At 35.9% G+C, this 23,793-nt stretch overlaps 1 protein-coding gene across 1 annotated transcript in view; it reads right to left on the bottom strand.

The window, feature by feature from the left end:
* The window catches only part of LOC139133389 (short transient receptor potential channel 4-like), a 70,644-nt gene that overhangs the window by 22,366 nt on the left and 24,485 nt on the right, over positions 1-23,793 (bottom strand). The window contains exons 2-8 of the mRNA XM_070699947.1: positions 22,745-22,774; positions 17,916-18,096; positions 10,685-10,793; positions 7,509-7,609; positions 3,026-3,115; positions 2,618-2,821; positions 1,268-2,025 (exon numbers count right to left, since the gene is read on the bottom strand). Coding sequence (XP_070556048.1) covers positions 1,268-2,025; positions 2,618-2,821; positions 3,026-3,115; positions 7,509-7,609; positions 10,685-10,793; positions 17,916-18,096; positions 22,745-22,758 — 1,457 coding nt within the window. The 5' untranslated portion in view covers positions 22,759-22,774. The remainder of the gene's footprint in view (positions 1-1,267; positions 2,026-2,617; positions 2,822-3,025; positions 3,116-7,508; positions 7,610-10,684; positions 10,794-17,915; positions 18,097-22,744; positions 22,775-23,793) is intronic.

Below are 23,793 nucleotides of genomic sequence, written 5' to 3'. Positions count from 1 at the left end.
ATTCTATACTACTAAATCGACTTGTAATAAATTGTTCGACTCTACTTGTTGGGTTCTACTTGTCATCCAAACACCGATCTTGCCTGTTTGCCGCATCACAGTGGTTTTTTTTTTCGCTTGCTAATGTTTTTGTTGTAAGTAGGGAGGTAATATCTCTCGCAACAATGAACTTATCCTTATTTATGAAATGCATTGTCAGAATGAAACAACACGTCACTAGCGAAAGGAGTATGTCATCAATAATGAAATCAATTCGAAAAGCGATATTGACCAAGTGAAATTACGATGGCGATTGTTTTAAATAATTCTGCTAAATGAAATCAATATTGATATCAAAATGGACTTGCAATAATGAGTTAGCCTCCTCTTGTTAGGTTGTACCTGTCATTTAAATACCTATCTTGCCCGTTTGCCGGAACATTACTGACCCGAACATGATTTATTGAGACCTAAATGCCATCCTCATCGCCAATTATATTTTCTATAGTTTGGACTATTTTACCATAGACTTTAAATACGGAAGGAAAGGCAACTACCTATTTTCTTTCATGTTATCCTGGTTATAATCCGTGAAAAACTTGAACACTCATTAACATAAACAAACGTAACTGTTTATCTCTCGTATCGCAAGCTCACGGAAATTCCCGTGATTTGAGAGACTTGTCAGACGCGTGATTATGTTAATCACTACAATATTGCGATCAGCGCATGCTCAAGCTTTCAGCATTACACATGAATCAGAAAAAAACGGAAGAGTTATCAGGGGCGTACAATGATAAGATTGCAAAATTAACTTTGCCGACTCGATCATGAATTGACGGGAATTACAAAAAAACAACAGCAATACATATACCTAATAGTGACTCATCTGTCGAAAATGGTAGCAAAATTGTCTGTAAAAATCAATGGGTAATACAATCCTTGAAAACAACGTGAACTAGACCCCGGAACAGAACGCGACTTGACTCGACAGCACAGGTATAGCGTCTTCTGTGTAGCTCCAGTGCTGCCAAGACGTCACTGTGTCATCACGTGCCGTGTTTTGCGTTTACATAACTGCGCAGAGGATTATAACCCAGATCGTACGGGTAAACACGCAAGTTTCCTTGATCTTTGCCGGCAGTTTCCAGTCCTTCCGTTTTTAAAGTTTATGATTTTACCTGCAATAATTGTAGTCAACTAGTAGGTATAATACTACCCATTTGGTATTATAATAATAAGGAAACTGAAATAGTGAAAGACTTAAACTATTACATTGTGCACTTACTCAGCGTAACCTGATTGGTCCGAGCCAAGGTCAACGTAGAAGTAATACATGGCAAGTGCGAATGCCAGAACAACATATCCAAAGATAATAAGAAAGCGAAAGATTTCATGCCTCATATCAGTAAATATGATCAACATTGGACCTAACAAATGCGACAAGTACAAAGGTTTCAATAAGCGAAGCAAAGCAAAGATGAAGCTGAGGGAAGCTAATTTACTGAGAATAATACATGTGTACGGATTTTGATAGATTTTACCGAAAAACAACGGGTTTCCCAAAATAACGCTTCCTACAAAAAAGGTAAAAATAAAAAAATCCAAAAGGTTCCAGTAGCTTTTGAAATATTCAAAGCCTTCTTCGAGTATTCCTACAAGTTCATCGATGATAAGCACTCCAAACCAAATTAAGGACATGATAAGAATAGGCCAGTAATTTATGTTCGACACCACAACAATCTGATTATCATTTATTTGATAATCAACTGAAATATCATAAATAAAGAAGAAAAGAAGAAACGATGCATAAGTGAAGTAATGGGTCATTAAAGCCGTTTTAGGACTGTGGAAGAATTTCTGAAGCACTTTGCCTTTACAGTAGAAAAGTTGTACTGGAATCAATTGACAAATTATGCCGAAGACGAAAATACTATAAAACAGGTAAATTGAGCTCCACAGCTTTCCTTTCTTCTTTGCCCATCCCGGCTGCCCACGCAACCATTCTTGCTTGAAGAAGTGCTGGCATTTCTCCTGTACAATAAACTGAGAAGTATAATACATTATTACCTTGTCCATTTAAGGAAAGCGAATGCTAGCAGAGGGAAAACGACGATTAAATGCAAATATACAAATATACAAAATACAATCTAAAATACAAGAAAAATACAAAATGAATTCATCTTCTCAATCTCATTCAATTTCGACCAGGCCTGATTACGCAACAACTTCCATGAATGTACATTGAATATAAATATATAAATATACCTCTACCATGTGGGGACCGAATACAAGCATGTACCCCATTTTGAACCAATGTCAATAGGATGGAATGACATTTTTTCACCTAACTGTGAATACTTAAAATTGCATTTTGTTGTGAAGAGAGAAAAATAATTCCGAAAGTTTTATTAACACATTAAAAACATACACGACAATGCTTGATAAGTCAAACTTCCTGGTTTCATAAGTTTCCCGTTTCGCAGTATCTCAAAAAGGAACATTTTAACACAAAATTGAATATAGAAGCGTAGGATACGAAAGCTGTACAATGTTATGTCAATAACGATGGGACTGTGTCAACTCAATGCAGCAATAGCACTTAAAATAAGTGCAAATAAAACAATGTACATTTTACCCGTTTTTGTTTTGTTTCTATGGCCTTGTTGGCGAGTGATAACTCCTTGTTCACCCGATCGCAAACAAAATGGTTGCAGTAATCTTGACGACTGTTGTCATTTTCACCTTCCAGTAGCTTGCCAACTTCATCAACTGTGATGCAAGAGTTCAGTATTTCTACGGTGAACATAGTGAGATTTTCTTCAAGTCTTTCAAGAGTTTCCTTTGGTTAAAAAATAATATATCCAACATTTGAGAAGTGATGATCGATTGTCAATTTATCAAAGTCATTGGACATAAAATCCTGCTCGAAGCATTTCACAGAGATAAAACAAAATGCTAATTTGAATATACACATTTCCATTAAAATTAAGATTCAATAACCATTACAGACGACTGAAGTCAGAAAAATCTCAACACGTATTACCTTCCAAACCGTGTAATCCAGTACACTGACCAGCTGTGTAAGTTGTTTGGACCTTTCAAAAGCATCCTGCAGGAAATGCGATTTATTATCCTGTGTACAAAGTGGAAGCCTACATGAACTAAGTATCATAGAAAGGGGACACAAGACCAGAGAACACACATCAATATAATCGCGAATAGGCCTGGAACATCACTTGAAGTCAATGAAAAGAAGCAAGTACTACTTTAAAAGCAGAATGTCACGTTTATTGTTAGCCTGCTATGCAACCGCATAAGTTATCAAGAAAAACTTTCCTTGGCTGCTGGGAATGATGTTCTTTGTATTTCTATTGCTTGTTCAATGGACGAAGTTTGGTTTTTATTTTCGTGTTTTTTATTGAATGAAGACGCTGTAGAAAGTAAGGTTGACAAAGATACTGTCTGCTATGATACACCTCTCAGGAAGAGAAGGAAAAACCAAACTATACTTAGTCCATTAACACGATTAGAAAGAGAACGCACACAGCAAGTGATTAGAAAGGTAGATTATATTGGTCAGAACCTTCAGGTATATCAAAATTTAGCCCACAAAATAGCCTTAAATTCCCCTTTATGGAGAAAAGAGATATAGAGACATTTGTGCACACTGTTACATGTTATACGTTTTTACGTCTTGCGAAAAAAATTGAAAAGTCGGACGTCAGGGTAAATATTTTTTGTAAGTAAAATTAACATAACAGCAACTACCCATTTTAGTGTTGCATAATTTGTATTGTAAATTACAATTTCTGACAAAGGTCTTCAGGCAACAGCGCCAGAAATGATTGAGCCAGCCATCTTTCTGAAAACTAAAAACATATTTTCATTTTCCTTAAATATAGTCCAAGATTGTGTATTTCACAACATTTCACAGATTTATAGAATTCTCTTCTTCCTTTTACCGATTATTTTTGCCAACCAACAGAACAGCCAATGTAACGTTCAAAAATTATTAATGTAAAGGCAGTAACGGACCCCTTCAAAACCATGCAAAAGGAAATATGATAAACTATGTTTGATTCGCAGATAAAATATGAACGCAACGAGGCTGATATAACGGTCGGTAAAAGTCAGTAACTAAGCAAGCTTCATCAAGAGAGCACTTTCGCATAATTTACCATTGGGGCATTATCTAGATGAAGAAAATATTGAAAAAAAGTTCTTTAGATATCAGACTTAATGGCACGATATGCAAACTGGTATGGTAGGATTTTGGAAATTTGTAACCATTGTATGGTAAGACATTTCAAACATTTCAAGCTTTCCCTAAAGACTGGAGCAAGGGCGGTATGCCGATACCCACTCAGTCACTCGGGTTATTAATTGATAATAGACACTTTGAAACAAGACTGCACGACGAAGTCGGGGAAACTTATACTGACCATATCCTCAAAACTTTTATATAAGAGATCAGCACAATGACGAAGGAACTGACAGAGAGTATGAACAACACCAGTACTTTTCCGCGAGCCTCTTATTTTGTATATGACGGCTTTCTGGGAAATTTTTCGAACACAACAAAGACTACTGCTTGTGGCAAAAATGCCTCAACGAAAGGATTACGTTGTGGTTGTCGATTTGCTGCAGAGTTTCTGTTCGATTTCATTACGTGTGATGTTACTTCTTTATTACCTTTTCATTTATGTTGATAATTGATTTCTTTATAATCTGATCTTAAAGCCGATTACAATAGTGTCACATTGCATAAAGACATCATTGCTTTGCTGACTTTGTAGACTTCATTTTACGTGCTATTACTTAGTTTGCCGCAAAGGCTCCGAATTTTAACACTATGCTTATTGGAAATAGCTTCTGATTTGGATGATGTTAGGAGCTTTTTGCTTGAAATTCTCTGTTACCAGTTAAATTACTTGTGTTTTAAGATTATAAGTGTAAAAATGTAATCATCAAGGTTATCGGAAGATCCGATGAATAATAAGCAGTTTGCAACCTCAAGACGGCCCTGAAGCTGTATAAAAGACTCATTAGACCATCAATTCTATAAAACCTCTAGGGTTTATTTATAGACTTGAGTGAAAGAAGACATGTGATCCGACCTCTCAGAATGGGAACGAGAAACATAGCGGTAAGTTCATGATTGATTCACATTGGTCGAGAATCTTTGTTAACCCCAGGTTGGACAGGTGACATGTAGACAAAATATAGGAAGCACAGTCACGAAGTTGATGTGATAAAAGTCAACACTGACAAAACTCTTGCAGTGCATTTAGGACAAACGCTTCAGAATGGATGCAAATTTCACTTCTGATTTATGTAGTTACGTTGAAGTTGTATATCGAAGGATGCAAACAGCTGACAGAACAATCGCTAGGAATTATCTTGTAGACACAAAGGCCGACATTTGAGTGTTAAACACGTGATGTCCGTACAGCAGAACTGAGGAACAGCATCCACATCAGAACATATCAGTGTTATTCTGAGCCACTCATCCCTCTTCCTTCAGAACTATAACAATCATCAGAGCGATTTAGTCTGAAACCCCAGAAGCTGAACAGATCATCGTGTAGTGTTAAAAGAAACACTGCCATTTAGCCAAGTTTTTTTTGTGTCGAGAGAAAAGTACACTGCAATTCGCATAACTCTTATTTTAACATGTATTTATTTATTACACTGCATGAAAACCCTATAATACTTACTCTATTAGCGTGAATTATTGCCTTTTTTTTAGCTGAAGAGTGCATATACAGATGAATACAGTCAAGAATACATTGCTTGTATCCAGCAAGCCTGTATTCCTGTGGATTCATTTGAATTCACGTGTATTATTCTATAATACAGGCAAGTGATTAGTGTGAATTTATCTGTATTATTCCGTTTTGATGCAGTGTTAACATTTATCACATTTATCTAGCTGTTTGTCCCTTGACATAAGATTTGATGAAAATATGCTTGGGAGAGTCAGTCTCATAGAGTGGCACAATTCCCATCAGAGGAGCGACACAAGCGATTGTCGTCCGATGAAGAAAACAGAAAGTCTTTGCAAAGAAAATTTGGGTTGAATAGTGAGTGCAATAGCCGTGTTCTGGCTTCAAAAGCTTTTAAAAATTGCATATGAAGATGGTGGTAATATCTGACACGACCATTGATATGAAAAAATTGAAAAAGACGAGAGCGTGAGCTGAAGTGTGGCAATTTGATGGTACTTTTTACAATATAAAGAAAACCTTCTATCAAGAGCAATTTTTATGAATCTCTACTTGGCAGAAATCATTGTTTGCTTCAAGGACAATGAACACATCCTCTATGCTGAGCCTAAGGAAAATGTACGTCTGACCTTGAAAAATAGAGCTAAGTTATCTTGACTATGGAAAAGTAATAACGACACTCGTGCCACTCTCTATCAAGAGCTTAACGTCACCAAATTCCTTAAAGCCCCTGAAGCTTTAACTCTTGAAATTTGTTAACCTGAAAAATGCTTGCTATTTTTTCTGGTTTTCATTGAATTCTACAAATTTAAAGGATACTGTCTTTTACCTTTGAAAACATGGACAAGTAAATTTAAATTTCAACCGTTATTTTGATTTCCCGCCATTTTTGAAAACTGGTAATAGTACAAACTTTGTTTGTAATATTACCAGTTTTCAATGATGCCCCAGTGGAAGATCAGCACAGTATATTATTTTGGACTAATCTGTTGCTTCTTTGAGGATTCAAATGCATATATGTACGACGAACAATATTTTCGCTTTATTTGCATGAGGGCGCCATTTTACGTTTGTGCAAACTTTTATTATCTTGCTCAAATTGCACATGCAGTCCCACTGGACAGTTTATTATACTTGCATAAACATCCCTTAATGATTAAATTCCCGCGAACTTGTTTTAGTTTGAAAGTAAAATCACAAAAGTAATGCTGAAAGATACAGCTATTGGGTCTTTAAACTTTGAGCCACAAGTAAGAGATCGGTCAGTGTATTTGTAGCAAAAACATGACTTCATGTGCTTGTCTCGTCGACTTGAAAATGAAAAATGGTCCATAGTGCTCACTGACATTAACATTTTGTGTTCATTATTATAATTCAATATTATTTTACTCACCTGTCATTATAGTTCTCCCTAAATATTTCATTAACTGAAGACTACGCCTCGTTTGTTCAATATGTTTCACTTAGAGTACTTTAAAAAAACACCCGATGAGATATAAGGACAGATAAATTGTGTTACTCTCTGAACCTTACGACCCTAGTACCCTCTTATAGGTCCGACTTAAACTGCCTAAACAGTGCTTGAGTTTTTTTAAATGTTGTACTTTTCTTTTCAGTTACAGGTATTGGAATGCCACATAAGGGGCAGTCTTGTGACAACTTTATATAGCTATGCGATAGGCATATAAACGAAGCGTTCCGAAATCATTATTGGTATTGCTGTGTGGGAAGAAGAAGAACCAAATGCTCAAATGCAAAACATTATTGTCTGTTCTAACAGAAATAATATTATACATTTACCTTCTGTCCATTTTTCGTTTGTGAATGAAGGTATGAAATGCATATATAAGCGGGACTTGAAAGTGCACTCTGTAAGCTCACTCTTTGGTCGATTGGTCCTTCTGTGAGGAAAGATGAAATATTATAAATATTGTAAATAACAAGAATTTGTCTTTGGAGGTTCTAAAGAAGTGAAAATGCATTTACAAAGAGCACAAAATAGTTGAAACTTCCATACTTCCGGATTATTATAATGTAGATTTTGTGATAATTATTGTTTTAATTTAGGGAAGAGGTCATTTTCAAATAGGCGGTACCGCCAATACCTCCCGCGGTATACCTCTAACCCTGGAGGGACCGGCGGTAAGGCAGTTAGCAGCTTTTAATGAGCTTGCATGCATAATGAGCCCGCGGAAAACCGCGCTACTTAGTACGTCATTAGTTTGGCGATCGAGATTGTGTAAATCTTCTGATCAAGTTGCACTCGAGTATAGAAGTCACAGAAGTCACAGGACAGGTCACGATACATCAAGCAAACTGCAGCAGACGATACGCGAAAACCATACCTCAAAGCACAAATTAGGAAAGTAATCAAAGGAATTTATTCTTTATGCCCTTGAAAAGACGATTTTACTTCTCGTTTTTACTTCTAACTCAGTGATCAGACCTTATGTGTTTTTTCATCTAAAAGGACGACCGTGTTCACGAGTTTTCGACGTTCTATCAGCACAGCCAAGACCTGCCAAAATTTCCGAGTTTATTACGAAAGTGTTCAATTATCAGTCGTTGAATCTTTTGAGTTGAATTATTATTTCAAAACTATCCGTATTTGCTAAAATTTGTCGGCGCAAATGACAATTACAACACAATCTAATAATCGAGATGTAACTCTGGTCGAAGTGATCGCATAGCGTACACTCTGTCACCCCCGTGCTCCACCAGGCATAGCATCACGACGAACGCCCTATGTCAACCCCGCATTCAGAAAGTTAGGTTTTTCAAACTACACGGAAATACGTCGGTGGTAGTTTGCTGGTATTTTCACTGCCTTCTTTATCAGGTGCAAGAGCATTCATGCTGCCATCAAATGTGGATGAAAATTAGACGAAAAACTGTCCCCCAAGGCAATGTCGATATTTGCTATCACGGAATGGTCTCACTCTGCCGATGTGCAACCCGAGTACAGTTTTACTTCCCGATCTCGCACAAATCGAACAAATTTTGGGTGTCGTAACTAGAACCACGGTCTCTCTGTAAGGGACCGTGCTTGAACTTTACATTTAATATTACAATCGTGAACTAATTATTTGTGATTGGGTGTTCTGAATTGCACCTTTTTTAGGTATTTTGGCCTTCAGTTTGCAATATTTTACAGGCGGAATTCGGAAGTGAACATACGCAACACACACACACACACACACACACACACACACACACACACACACACACTCTCTCTCTCTCTCTCTCTCCCTCTCTCTCTCTAAAAAAATAAAATACTACAACCTCTGTTTAGTCACAGAGAAACATAGACAGAGTGGCAACACTTGCATGCGTTTTGTTCCATGGTCGTCTCGGTAGACTATTGGCTTTTTATATTAAAATGAGCTTCAAAGGTGTTAAACTTTTTGGAGGCTTTGTTTGTAGTGTGGTTGATAATTACACGAGATTATGCGAAAAATACGACGAGATGGCATCGTACTGCCAGTCGCGTAGCAACCATAGTTACTTTGTGAGCTCTCAGGCCAGAAACACTGCTTCACGCCAATCAAAACATAACACGCCAGCAGTTTCATAAACATGTCCTTCCTTGACGCACGTGTAAAAGACAGTATGACTGACCGTCGTAAACCATTGAGTAAAACCAGACAGTATCGATAAATGACTTTCAAATTTGGTTCAAACACACTCATTATATATTCATAAAAATATGAGAGGAATTTTTAAAACGGTAAAACTAACTTTCCTGAAGCTCAAAACACTCCCGTTTTCGCCAGCACATCAATTCCTATCAGCACCACACGACAACAACAACACAAACTTTGTCGAACATACATTCGCTTAACAATTATTGAAAATCCGTAAGTTACCGAAGGGTGCATGGTCGGCACTCTTCGGAAAAGAGAGACAAGAGCTTCGTGAGGCGAGGCAAACATGGATTGCTTACGTAACCGCTTCACGCCTTAAACAATAGCCGTCACCACTCTGTCTATGTTTCTCGGTGGTTTAGTACAGCCGTTCAGGCCATTTACCGGTGTGCCCGCGGTATTACCGTGATCGTTATGAGTAGTAAAGGTGTTAATGTTTCACCTCCATCCCGCGGTAATGAGTTTCTCATGAATATTCACGGTCTCTGAGCGCCGTTAATCCAGGCGGTAAGCGAAGTAGAGGTATACTGCGGGAGGTATCCGGCGGTACCGCCTAATTGAGAATGACCTCTTCCCTTAGCAAACCTAACATTGTTAATGTTACCCTCGATAATTTTCGCAGCGATGTAACTATTTGAGATGTTCAAATTGGTTATATAGTCAGTCAGTCTGTTTGCAAGTAAACGTTCGTGTAGCACATTCACCATCTTCCACACGATCAAAGAAAAATATTCATGAATAAAACTGGAACAACATATGAGAATAATTCTGTACTCAAAAACACAACTAACTCGATCTTAGATCTGGCAGATCAATGACATATAGTGATGAAACATGGAAGACTGGCTTAAAAGTCGTCAACAAAATTGTGAACAGAACATTTACGTGTAAACTGATTATTGCCGATGGGATGCAGTCGATTTGTGAGTACAAGCGACAACGCAAGCTGTAGCACTCTAAGGTGATTGAAGGCGTACGAGCTGACTCTTGTCGATACCATTTAAAAGACTTCCAATAATCCAACTGAGATGCGATTAAATTACTCATTATATATATATATATATATATATATATATATATATATATATATATATATATATATATATATAATATATATATAATATATATATATATAATATATATATATATATATATATATATATATATATATATATATATATATATATATATATATATATATAAACTCACTCACTCACTCAATAAACCAAATCAGCCAACAGCCAATTGAGTCAATCCATTAACCTACCAACTAACGAATTTACCAAAGTCAGTCTATGTGACAATTTGCAATGAACACTGATTACAACCTACCAATCTGACCTTCCAAAGGATTATCGAATAGCAACTCAACCATCGGAAAGTCGTTATTCTCCGCGGCCATTTGAAGTGCTGAAGTTGTAATTCCTCTGTATGTTTTCCGCTGTGAGAAAAATTGAGTAAGAAAAAACTAGTCAATTCAATAAGCACTTCATATGTATATATGTAAATATTATACATCTACATGCGAGCATGCAAGAGAGAGTATGCAAATTGTGAAATCCTGGCTACGTTTTGCCAAATTATCATATAGTGAAAAACTGAACTTAGTGATCTCACCAAACTTTTGTTTTCAATAGTACGAGACATATATGACTTAAATGCTGCTCAAAAGTGACAAAACTAACAGGGCACAATGCTTGATATACAACAATAAACATGATTCTGTACATGTGTAAAATACGTTAAGTATACACGTACGTACTAATAAAATGCAAAACTACAGTGTACACTTAGTGTTCAAAGATCTGCATTACGAATACTCATGATCTGCATAGAAATACGCTACGCATATCAACGTATTGGAATGTTCCATACACAAAGATATACATTGCGTATGCATTTAATATTGTGTTCCATATACGTAAATATACGTAAATATGCTAAGCGCATATTAAGCATTTTGTCCAGTGACTGGAATGTTTAAATTTTCAATAAAATAAACCTTTTAATCTCTAAAAATTTTGTTGTGTAATAATGGTAAATTTGGTAGAAAATAAACAATTCCTTTCAGTCACAGACTTTTTCGTTTAGTCTCTACTGTTCAAAGTTTTACTTTTGTGTTGTTTAAAATGGGAATAAGAAAATTTAGAAAATCGAGCATGGTGACCGCATCTTTTTTCCTTTAATATTTGATTATCCTTAAATATCAGAATTCAAAAAGCCTTAATAAATTTCAAGTTTCCTTGTCTTCCATATCATTTGTTGCTCTCTGGTCTTATCTTGTGTACAAGTATATTTCACTGTCATGACTTTCATTTGACCCCAAACTCTTCTTCAACTACATGACAGTCAGAGGTATCTCTGTTACTGCCGATATGCAGTGACAGTTACTCTGCAGTAGTAAGGCAGTAGCCGTATTAACTTTGATTATTTTGACAATATTTTGTTCAGTTTATACAACTGTTCTTGTTCTACTCCCTATAGCATGTTGAGCTGTCTTGTATTCAGCTTGCCAACACCGTACATGCATCATTGACAAATGACTTTTTGTCTGAACTCTAATTCAATTATCATCCAATACACATGTATATACGATGTACAAGCTTTGTCGACAAACATTATTCTGTATTTCAGCATACTGTAGGGAGAAAGCAAGAAACTGTGTTTGATATATTGCACAGAAATATCGAAAAAAATATATCAACAGTTGCAGCTTCTGCCCCGTTACTTGGCCCACTTGCTTCAGGTTCTTTTACGAAAAATCATACATGTTTAGATTTTTTCGATAAAAGTCATGAAACGTGATAAAATGATTAATTTTGTTTAATTATAACAAATATTAGAAAAATTGGTTTACATTAATATGTTACTCATTTTTCATTGCATTACTCGACAAGCCTTGGAATTGGAAAGTGTAAAGGTAAAAGGGAACTTCGATAGAAACAGAATCAAACGTGCCTGTAACAGGGAACAAAGGATCAAGACGCAAAATGGCGACATCGGCAGCTGTTCAACGTGGTGGTATGTCACTGGAAGAACTTTACACTAAACTTTCAGATAAATTTGAGTTAACAATAAGTGAACTTCGAGTAGAAATTGTTGATCTTGGTGAAGCCTTTAGCTACATGGAGGAAACTGTTAACGACAAGAAGATAAAATATCTGTTCTGGATTTGGAATGGAGAAAGCTGACGAGAAACTAGGTAAACACGTGAAGAAATGAACAGGTTAGAACAATACGGCAGAAAGTATTGCATATAGCTTTCTGGTGTGAAGTTGGCAGAAAGCTCAGTTAACGTTGCTAAACAAGTTACTCTAAAGATCGCCAGCTAGACAGATGTAAAAATCACCGAAGATGACATTGACATTTGCCACCCCATAAAACGCAAATCTCAAGTGCTTCCAGTCATAATCGCTGAACTCAAATCATGTAAGACAAACAGAAAGATATACCTTGCAAGAACTAAACTAGGAAATATAAATACTGAAAGATAAGCTTTACTCATCAATTGAAATTTAGCGAGGAAAAATGCTGATACCTTTCACACTGCTAGAAAGTTTGTCAAAGAGCGAAAGTGGCACAGTGCATGGACAAATGCCGGCGTATCCTTTATCAAGAAAGCTAAACAGTCCAAGCCGGTCCGCTTCGTAGACGTAAGCACAAGTAATTGTGAGTATAAGATTTTGTTTTTGAAGGACATTTATATCTCAAGGGGCTTCCTGGTGTTTTTGGCTGCTGCTCCTTTCCTGCTTGTGCCGTCGGTTTGCGTTGCTTTTGGTCTTGTTGCTTGTCTTTGTTTCTGTTTGCTCTCATGTTTTCTGTCAGGCAACATTTCATAAGGTTTCAAAGTACTATGCTTTACAAATCCATCTTCCAGACATTTAGATGGTAAAATGTAAGTTCGTTTCTCTGAATTGCCGAGGATTACGTAATCACCCGAAACGAAAGAACATTTTTGCATGGTTAAAACGTCAATATGCTGCAATCTGCTTTTAGCAAGAAACATACTGCTATTCGTACAATTTTAGATGTTATGCAATACACAAAAGACAATCATTTACCAGGTCTGTTACTTTTTTTAGACTTTCAAAAAGCTTTCGACAGCCTTGACATATCACATCTAAAAAAACGTTTGCACCATTTTGGTTTTGGCTCGCCCTTTATTATATGGATTTCAGTTTTTTATTCAAATATTTCAAGTTGTACTTTAAATAATGGCATCACGTCTGGTTATTTTGAGTTCACAAATGGTGTTCGACATATCACATCTAAAAACATGTTTGCACCATTCTGGTTTTGGCTCGTCCTTTATTATAGGGATTTCAGTTTTTTATTCAAATATTTTAAGTTGTACTTTAAATAATGGCATCACGTCTGATTATTTTGAGTTCACAAGAGGTGTTCGACAAGGCGACCCTCTGTCTGCATATCTTTTTGTAATAGGTCTTGAAATCCTCTCTATTTCAATTCTCTCTGACAAACAAACAAGAGGAGTCAGTGTACATTGTAACAGTACAAAAAATGTTCAGTACGCAGACGACTCAACTTCTATTTTAGCTGACATACAGTCAGCAGTTCGTTTGCTGAAGGTTTGTGGCTTGGAAGTCTTAGAGACAGTACAGATCAGCCTTTTGGTATTAAGTGGTCACACAAACATGTCCTAGCACTTGGTGTCTTTTTTCTTACAATGAACAGGACACTCTGGATTGTAATTTTTAAAACTTACTTAAAAATATCAATGTATCGCTATATGGTCGGAGTTGACACTATTTATTTATTTATGGTCGTATTTTAGTTGTGAAAACATTTGTAATTTCAAAATTACTATGATAGAGCATCTGTACTTTCAGTGCCTATTTCATTCCTTAATTCTGTAAACGACATGATTTTTTTTTTCTTTCATCTGGAATCACAAGAAACCTCTTGTAAAAATGTCAACAATAATCGATGATTATCAAGAAGGAGGTTTAAAAATGCCAGACATAGAAACTATCATAGAAGCCTCCAGAATATCATGGGTTCAACGCTTTTCAGATGGCAAAATCATTTCTATTTGGAAATATTCTGTCGCCATTATCTTTTTTGCATATGGAGATCTTGTATTTTATTGTAATTTCAGTTATGACGTTTTTCAAAGTTTGCCTGAGTGTTTTACAGAGGTACTTTCTGTTTGGAAAAAAGTGCATGTGCCCACATATCCACACTTTCTTTGGAATGATACAGATATTCGCATCGACGGCTGTTCTGTATTTTACAAAAAATTTTTTAAAAGCTTGAATATGGTATGTGAAAGGTGTTTATGATGAACACTGCCGTCCTTTAACATTTCAAGCCATCAGCCGTAGAGGTATTAGTAATAGTCATACAGGGCTCGAAATTAGCGTTTGTTCCGCGTCCACAGACTACCAACTTTCCCCTGGGGCTACCGAAATCCATGAAATGGTAGCCCACACGGACTACTAAAGACCGTGACATAAAATTCCGTCAATACTTGGTGTGCAATGTCCAATATCTGAACTGACGTACTTGAATGACAGGCACTTGAAGTGATGGTCAATGAAAATGCATTTTGATCATAATGTATCAATCACGGGCAATATACCTCCTCCCTACAGAAAGCCCATGGTCTATTTTAGCACTGCTACAGTATGTCTAGTCTCGACGGTCGTGGTCGTTCTCATGGCGACTGTCAAAATTTTCATACAACTGTGAGAATGAAACAAGTTGTCAATAGATCACCAAACTTTTGAGTATCACTGTTCTCCATTAGGCCAAAAAAGATCGTTTCTGGTCAGCGAGTGTGTCATTTCAGAACCTGCTCGTCATGGCCCTTTTTTTGGTTACATAATAATCTGTACAGCTATCCTTGCTATCCCTTTTTGCATGTCCAAAAATACTAAACAGAAAACGGAAGTATTATGTAGCCAGTGATAAAAGATAGTAACTGTTGTATCAACAGTGCCAAACCAGCATTGTTAAGAAAAAAAAAAGAAAGAAAAGAAAACCGCGTCACCGCTTCACTTTTGCTGAATTTCAAGGACCAGAAACGTTTTTTTCGGGGGGGGGGGGGTCTTATGCCTGTTTACTTTTTGTACTAGGTGTGTAAGTATTCACATCAAATGACTAGAAAATTCATTTCATGGGCAGAATCTCGAAAAACTGCCTTTTCTTGTCTGGTTAATGAAAAACAATATCCCTAAACTAAAATATGCATGGGCTATCAGCTATTGTCACTGGACTACCAACTTCAGAAAATGGTAGCCCAAGTGGACTACCAGGGAAAAAGTTAATTTCGAGCCCTGTCATATAAATAGGTATAAGTGGATGGACCTAATATCAGCTATTCCCGTTATAATTAAACAACAAGCCTTGGAAAAGTTAGACCAACATAAGCCTTTGTCTTTGTCATTTATAAAACATGCATCAGGCTCTGTACCTCTGAAAAATGTTACTGCTAAATTTATCTACTGAAGGTTGATTAAAACAAAAACGCTACAAAATTACTCAAAGCGAAACAGAAACTTTCAATTCGTTACAATATTTTTGACTACGAATGGAATTATTTTTATACGGTACCAGGACAAGTTGTAAAAATATGAAAGTCATAGAGTTTCAAAATCTTTAATAATGTGGTGTGTAACAATTTTTATACTTTTTCAAATTGATAAACTTGATAACTCTGCTTGTAGTTTCTGTAAACTTTTTGAAGAGAAAACTGAGCATTTTCCCTACAATAGTGCTTTCTCCGCTTCCTTCTGGGAAGAAGTGATGACTTGGTGGAAAGATATTACTAAGGAGAATATCAACTTTATTGTTAAAGACGTCCTTTTTGGTGTTAGAAACACACGTCTAAGCTATAATATTCTGTTATATTTTAGTAATCTTGCACGGTAAATATTACATTTACAAAAGTAAACTTTAGATGTCTAGTCCAACTTTCAATGTTTTTCTAATTGAAATACGAGATTTGTATAATAAGGAAAAACAAATAAATTTAAGACAAGGAAGAAAATATTATGAAAAAGTATTGTTAGACTGGAACCATGTTTTTCATTATTTGATTAGTTGCCTTTTTTGTTTCGTGTTTCTTGTCCTGTCTTAGTAACGTTTTTTTGTGTAATAATTATAAAAAGAAAAGAGAAAAAAAGGTAAAAGGGCACTAACTAATTTTCAGTTCCCCCCAACAGGTTGTGCAAAACTTTCAAGTACCCATCTCTACTACGCCAACAATTTTCGAATTCCCCTGAATTCCTCCAGTCCCCCTGTTTTTATTTTGTGAACGCAGCCTAAAGCAACTAAAAATTCTCGAAGCAAGATGACTGGTCACCGTATAGTGTGCGTTCGAACCCCATAGAAAACACCGTATTTTCTATCCCGGGTTTTTATAGCTCCGCTGAGAATTGTCCCCGAGGCAGTCTTTCGTCCAGTTTAAGCGTGAGTGCTTCGTGAACTCTACAGCGTGTTGAGGCGTCGCAATCAGACAAATTGTAACAACTTGGCGCGGTTATTGAAAAACTCTATTTTGAGAGTGGGAATTTGGCCGAGGGTTTCTGTTTGTGGCTTCGCCGCTACGTGACTGGCCGCCGTATGTTATGAGTTCGAACCCGATTGAAGACACCGTATTATAAACACACTCTGTTCGGAATATTTATTTACAGACTCCTGAGTAAATTTACCCCACAGTAAATAGAATCATTAGGTGATTACTATGCAAAAATGTCACAACATATTCGCATTCACCTCTCGTTTTGAAAGTGACTTTGACATTTGACTTTACTGTTCAGGGGACCAAAATAAAACCCACATCCCACGGAAGCATTAGTTTTTTTCATGGATGGGTGGGGTGTCCATTGAACATAAGCTACGAATGAAATGCAAGAACCCCTCCAAATTAAATTTCTAAAATTTGACACTCCCCATTTATCAATTCTAAAATGTGAAACCCCCACCCAATCATGTGATTTGATTCATTAACCCTTTGATTTGATTCATTAACCCTTTGCACCTTAAAGCCCTTGGGTGTAAAATAGTGACATTTTAAAAGTGTTTGCATGAAAAAGAGTGACCCTCACCCATTTTTCATGCAAGAAAAATGATGACCCTCCCCAAGATGTCACTCTAAAATCGGTTTTGTAAACGTCAACCCCTTTACTTTAACCGACAAGCGCCCTCCCCGTAAAATACAAATGCTCCCTAATGAGTAACTTTGGATAATTAAATTTTATACATACATTTTTCTTGGAAGAGCCGATATATATTCAATGATTCAATTGCACACGTACCCCTAACAATTACGCCATGGTAACCATTATAGCAGGTCCTCACGGCCATATAAAGCACTATTGTAATTGCAGACAACCTGCTTCCGCTAGCCTGATATAAAGGCTTTCTGATAAAGTAGGTCTGCAAAAATGCCAAAAGGGGTATATTTCAAGTATTCCAGATTGCACCTGAAGGCTTCTGAGAATCAGTACTGGAAGTGAACTAACAAATTTTGTATTGCTCGTAAAACGGGAACGACATTTTCATTTTTTGTATGACAAACAAATGCTCCAATACATACCTTTTTTCGAGCATCTTTAGAAGACTCATTGTTGATAAGTTCCCCAACTTCCCGAACGTTACCCTCTGATACGGCATCCATTAGCTCAATGAAATCACGATCATCTTCAGTCACTGTGGAGTTTTTGTCTACAACAGCCTTTCGATAACTTTTGATATCAGGTTCATTGATGTCAAATACACTACATAGAAGGGAAATAATTTTCATTGTTTACACCGGGGCATCAGATTTGTGTGCCATTAAGATTACATTATTCGCATTTCCATAAGTAATTCATTAATATCTAGGAGGTGTGTGATATCTCACCATGATGTTAGAGAGCTGCTGGTTTTCTCATTTTCTCATCATGCAGCAATCTTAGCATATACACGGTTGCCAAAATCTTCGGCGTCTCAACTTTACCTTTGTCAGAAAAAGGCACCCATTTTCTCAATTGATAATAATGACACAAACACTAGGCAAAATGCTTGATAAACAAAAATAATAATCTCCATAGATATACGCTACGTATATCAACGCATTGATATGTTCAATATACAAAGATATACATTCCATATACCACTAATTTAGTATTCCATATACGTCAAAATACGTACATCAAGTATTTGCCCAGTGAAAGTCTGTTTTTACTTTAGCATCATTAAGAAATACTTACTACACTGATTTTTACGATGATCAAAATATGTTTCAATAGACACTGTCGCAAGTTTATGCGACCTTATATCTGATTTTAATAATTATAGTTCTTCTTATTTTCTAATTTTACTGTATTCAGTCACGCTGCCTTATTTATATTAGGGCTTAATTTCTTGTTAACGTTGCCGATATTTCCCTTTTCATTTATGTCCTAACGTAAACATTCTTATTTTTATTTTCTTGAACTAATTGCTAACTTTGCCAAGTGTCTACTTTCACTTTAAACACGATTGGAACTTATTTGGGATGATTGGGTCTTCATATTGTTAAAATTTCTCAAAAGTGTTACGTGCCACATAGCTAAATATTGCAATAATACAAATTACTCACAAACACAAGTGTGTAACTTAAAAAAAACGCAGATGAGATTGCATTTGCAGATTAAATTGACATTACTTAACCATTCAATTATCTCAAATTAGTTCCAATCGTGTTTTTCATTGCCCATGTCACCTTTATGATTCTTCTGTCATTCTTGATGAACCTTTATGATTGATAATATCAAAGGATTTGCTACCAATGTCCTGTCTGTCTGGTTTCTCGGACACTTTAGAAGGATGAAGCATTTTTGAGGTGCCTTGCGATTTGTACTGCGCCAAATTATTCCTACTTAGAATACTACCAGCTTGTTGATGTATCCACCTTTAGTTAAAGTTTTATTTTCAAATTTTGGACTTTCGGGGACTTATTTTACAAGTCACAAACATAAAGTGATTGATATCATGAGTTACGATTAGGTTGAGTACAATACAGACTGGGCGAACACTTAAATCTGTCATGTTCTTAGAAAATTCTCCCAAATTTTACAGGTACGTCCGTACAGACCCTATACTGTCAACTTAATAATACCTGCAAACCTACTATATGATTAATGAGATAAACGACAATGGACAACCATGCTTCCGATAAACTGTTCGTCACTGACATGTCTAAAACGAGAAATCTTTAAATATAACGACGATATTTAACGCTTATTATTTACATGAAATATAGTACAAATCTAAGCACGTCCTTTCTGACCGGGGCAGGTATTATGTCGGTCGACTTGAAAGAAATAATTTTTTGAAATTTAAGCTAATTTTGAAAAGAGATGATAAAATTTTATCTAGAACGCTGCTTAATTTGCTATTTACGACCTTTGGATACTCGTAAGAGTTATGGACGGCCAAGATCCACATTACAACTCACATGAGGATACCCAGAATACCGAGCAAATGGTTTGGATTGATAAAAAAATGAAAAAATGTGCGTTTCTTGGATTGCACTAGATAAAACTTATATATTTTTCTATGCCATTCATTTTAATACCAACCGCTCAGGGAACTAAAATAGAATAATCAATCATACCCATCCATAATCCTATAACACTTGGTCAAACTTCAAATTACATTGTCCATTCTTATAAACATAGACACAAAGCAGCAATGAACAGAAAGTAAAGAACTGGTACATACAACAAAGTCAAATTCATGAAAGCAAGATCTGCGGACCTCTGGCAAAAAAAAAACCCAATAAATTATGTCAGGTGTTTCGAAAATAGTACGCGCATCCTGTCGCACATATGGAACCCACCATATATCAGTCTATATGTCAAATAGGTAGTGGTCGCGAACTAAGGCCCAATGTAACTGATGCCATCAGCGATTATTTGTCGAAGATAGGTATCGTATTTATCAATTCTATGCGCTGTTGGAAAATATGTTCTAATAATTCAACAAATATGTTGTCGATGAGGAAATAAAGCATACTGATAATGTGTTTCACGGTATAAAAAACTTTAGCATTTGCAGTATTCGTAACAAAATATGCAGAATTATACACTAATACAACATATTTGTAACTACGTGAACCGTTTTTGTAGAACAATGCTTTGTTGATAATATTTTTCAAGCGTTCTTTTAATTTATAATGTGGTATTGTGGTATACAATGTAGAAAAATCGAAAGTTTTAATAGATGTTATTTTTGGAATAGATCTAGATTTCAAATTATCCAAGAGTTCCTTGGATTTTTTTAATATCCACATTTGATTTATACCACTGGGAGAAAAGAGAACATCACAGTATGCCCGAACTACCCGTTTAACAGTTTAAAGAACAGGAGTCAGTATCTTCGATAACTCTGTTGTTGGAAATTTTGGAGACCCTACGATAGGCCTAGCTATTTTACGTGTTTTGTGGAGTTTTAATATCAAGCTCAAGCTAGGCAACTTATTGTGGTCATTCTTTGTTGCAATATTAAAATGATCTATGAATGATTTATGGTTAGCCAAAACTTTTGTTTAGTTAAACATTGAGGCCGTTTCTGTAGTTTATTTAATCTTTATTTCTGGAGGATAAATCGTAGCCATAAAGTCACTGAATCTGGATTTATTAATTGAGATAACATCGTTTATGTATGAAAATGTTAGGTTTAAAGTTCTAGGTACAAAGCCTTTCTTCTGTTTGAGTACGTTCTGGATAAATTATGCTACGTATGAGTACAGAAATAAGTCAGCAAGCAAGGGGGCACAGTTAGTGTCCCCCGAATTCAACAAATATGTTGTCGATGAGAAAATCAAGCATACTGACAATGTCTTTCTCTTCTCAAAGTTCATTCGAAATAGCTTTGATAACTACCATTTTCACTTCCGTGACACATGTTTGCATGGCAGTATTTGAGGCTAAAAAATTCATAATTTCTCCCTCCCCCACAAATAATATCGGATTGCTATGAAAATTCACAATTTCAATACACAAATTGGTGTTTGTTTCCATGGCACGTGTTCCCATTGCAATCATAGGGGCGGCTAATAATATAATTATTTTGAAAATGTCAATGAAACTTAATTGAGTTGCTATGAAAAATTGCCTTTAAAGACAGTAGCTATAATTTTCGATGATTCCTTCTCATATTTTGTTTTATACGTCAACTACACCTCGTCGATGATAACTGTAAATGTGATAGTCATTAATCAAAAATTTGAAGGAATTTCAACTGCATGCCTTATATTTGTGCAAGAGTTTCGTTATTTGTTAAAAACAAAGCAATACCTGTCGAGTGACGTATAGATCATAGACAGTCAATCGTGCTCGGCTACTGCAAATCGTAAAGGCCTAGCTGAATTATCGCTACCATACCCATCCATAATCAGAAAACACAAGGTCAAAATTCGTAATTCAATAGTTATGAACATAGACACTTGTGAAGTTTAGACCCCTTTGGAAAATATCGGCAGGAAATTTCTCCAACTTGATGACAAATATTTTCCAAAGGGGTCTAAACTTCACAAGATCTTCAACAGAATCACAATTAAAGTGAGTTATCGCTGTATGAAGAATATGGCAAGTATAATCAAATCGCATAATACGAGGGTAATCTCCGGAGAACAGCGTAAGGACCAACCAGCTGATTGTAATTGCAGGACTAAGTCGGCTTGCCCCTTGCAGGGTAACTGTCAAGTCAAAGGCATGGTGTACAAGGCCAAAGTATTAACGGAGGACAACGGAGAGAGGGTTTATATCGGCCTCACTGATAACACCTTCAAGACGCGCTACACTAATCACATGAAATCGTTCCGTAACGAGAGATACAAAAACGACACCGAGTTGTCAAAATTTGTATGGTATTTAAGAAATGTGGGCCAAGTCTTTGACCTTTCATGGTCAATCATTGATAAAGCATTGAGCTACTCTAACATGAACAAGCGATGTAATCTTTGTATATCAGAAGAGCTGCAGATTATCGATGCGGAAAATCTACACTGTTAAAAAAACGCTCTGAGTTGGCTTCAAAATGTTGCCACCAAAACAAATATTATTTATCGAATTTTAACACCACATACAAATAGAATGGTTCGTCCTAATCATATATGTAAGAGTGTCGAGCTAGTAATCCTTTCACTCTATCTGAGGATTGCAAGATGCATGAAACTTAAGTAATAAATTTCATTACTTTGTACTTGAAGTAATCTGTTTATATATATATATATATATATATATATATATATATATATATATATATATATATATATATATATATATATATATATATATATATATATATATATATATATATATATATATTTTATATATATATACATATATATATGGTCTCACAAAAAACTACTTAGACTCTGAAAGAAAGAAAACTTACCTTTTACTAGCCATTATTCAGCCGACAACTCTGCAAATGACAAAAGAAAGGGCTCTTCAATGTCGAAGATAATTCGAACTAGGGATATGTGCAATCCAGTTACGGATAAATAATATAAAACAGAAAGGATAGGTGAGTAAGAATCTTGCAGACTGGGCGATATGTAGGAATAAATCTGATATACAGTGATATGATTTCATCAGCACGAAGATAAATTATCTTGAGAGTTTACCCTCTCCGCGTCATAGTCGTAAACCACACGCCCCTTTACGGCCGGCAACGGCGCTTCCCGAAAAGAGGCTTCATTTTTGCGTAGGTCCGCGGAGCGGAAATTATGCTCTTGCTCACGAGAATGTACAACAGTATCATCACGTTCATCCACTACTTCTTAGGAGCTATGCACACAAGTATGCTTTCAAGTACTTGTAGTAAACGTAGTGAGGTACAACCTCTTCAAAAATGGAGCACTATACAGGATTATCTCAGTAGCAAAACCATCTTGGTTTTTAAATTCTACATAATAGAGGGTTACATATCATGGTATCGTAGCGATCAATTTAATGCGTAAAAATACCTTAATATTGACTTACTACTGATGACATCAAATCGCAAATTGAGCTTCATTGAGGTGAGAGTCTTATAATTTCTGAAGGGTGATCTAGAAAGTGGTGCTTACTTTTCTAATTTGTTTAAACAAGTTCGCAGATACTACGAGAAACAGAAAATAAGATTATTACACACATATCGTATTTAGCTAATCAACCAACGTACACCAGGGCGATGCGTGACACTTTAGATCTTTATGTCAACCCCATCAACAAGATCAGTGGCATTAATGTGTACTAAAGTGAAAATTATTCTCTTTAAGACTTTCAGCACGAGGTTCTTGTAACAGCTAATCAAAGAAACTCCAGTCGTCCGAAAATCAGTTAATACCAGTCCGTTTTCGCGGGTACAAGGAAAACTTTTAAAACTTGAAACAAGTTATTGATAGTCGACATGTTATCCATCTTAAGATCCAGAGACCATTAACTAAATAATTCAAAGGG

Source organism: Ptychodera flava, chromosome 5, assembly GCF_041260155.1.
Source record: "Ptychodera flava strain L36383 chromosome 5, AS_Pfla_20210202, whole genome shotgun sequence".
Taxonomy (NCBI): Eukaryota; Metazoa; Hemichordata; class Enteropneusta; family Ptychoderidae; genus Ptychodera; species Ptychodera flava.
This window is presented reverse-complemented; position numbering and strand designations above follow the sequence as displayed.